General features: G+C 59.1%; 1 protein-coding gene across 1 annotated transcript in view; it reads left to right on the top strand.

Moving 5' to 3' along the window:
* Positions 1–20: 20 nt before the first annotated feature.
* The window catches only part of HERPUD1 (homocysteine-inducible, endoplasmic reticulum stress-inducible, ubiquitin-like domain member 1), a gene marked incomplete at its 5' end in the record, with an annotated part of 4,915 nt that continues 4,568 nt past the window's right edge, over positions 21–367 (top strand). The window contains 2 exons of the mRNA XM_010145786.1: positions 21–128; positions 219–293. Of these exons, the coding sequence (XP_010144088.1) occupies positions 21–128; positions 219–293 (183 nt within the window). The remainder of the gene's footprint in view (positions 129–218; positions 294–367) is intronic.

Below are 367 nucleotides of genomic sequence, written 5' to 3' on the forward strand. Positions count from 1 at the left end.
GGCCGGCCGGGGCGCCCCGTCACCCGCCACTTCGCCTGCTGCCCGTACAGCCTGAAGAGGACCAGAGGCTGATCTACGCGGGGAAGCTGCTGCGTGATCACTCTTGCCTGGGAGAGCTGCTGCCGAAGGTGTGTACATTAAAAAGAAACCCCTCATGAAGTGCTGAAATACTTCAAGAAAAGTGTTTGCTTCCTAACGCGTCCTCCTGTACCTTTTAGCACGGGGAGCTGCACGCGCTTCACTTGGTGTACAACTGCAAGATGCCGGCGAATGCACCGCAAACCACCGTGGAGGTACTTAAACAAGGCTGTTCCCTTCCCGGGGCTGCGGCTGGCAGCGGGGGGTGTGGAGCGGCTGGTGTTTACTC

This window comes from Buceros rhinoceros, unplaced genomic scaffold, assembly GCF_000710305.1.
Source record: "Buceros rhinoceros silvestris isolate BGI_N320 unplaced genomic scaffold, ASM71030v1 scaffold33470, whole genome shotgun sequence".
NCBI lineage: Eukaryota > Metazoa > Chordata > Aves > Bucerotiformes > Bucerotidae > Buceros > Buceros rhinoceros.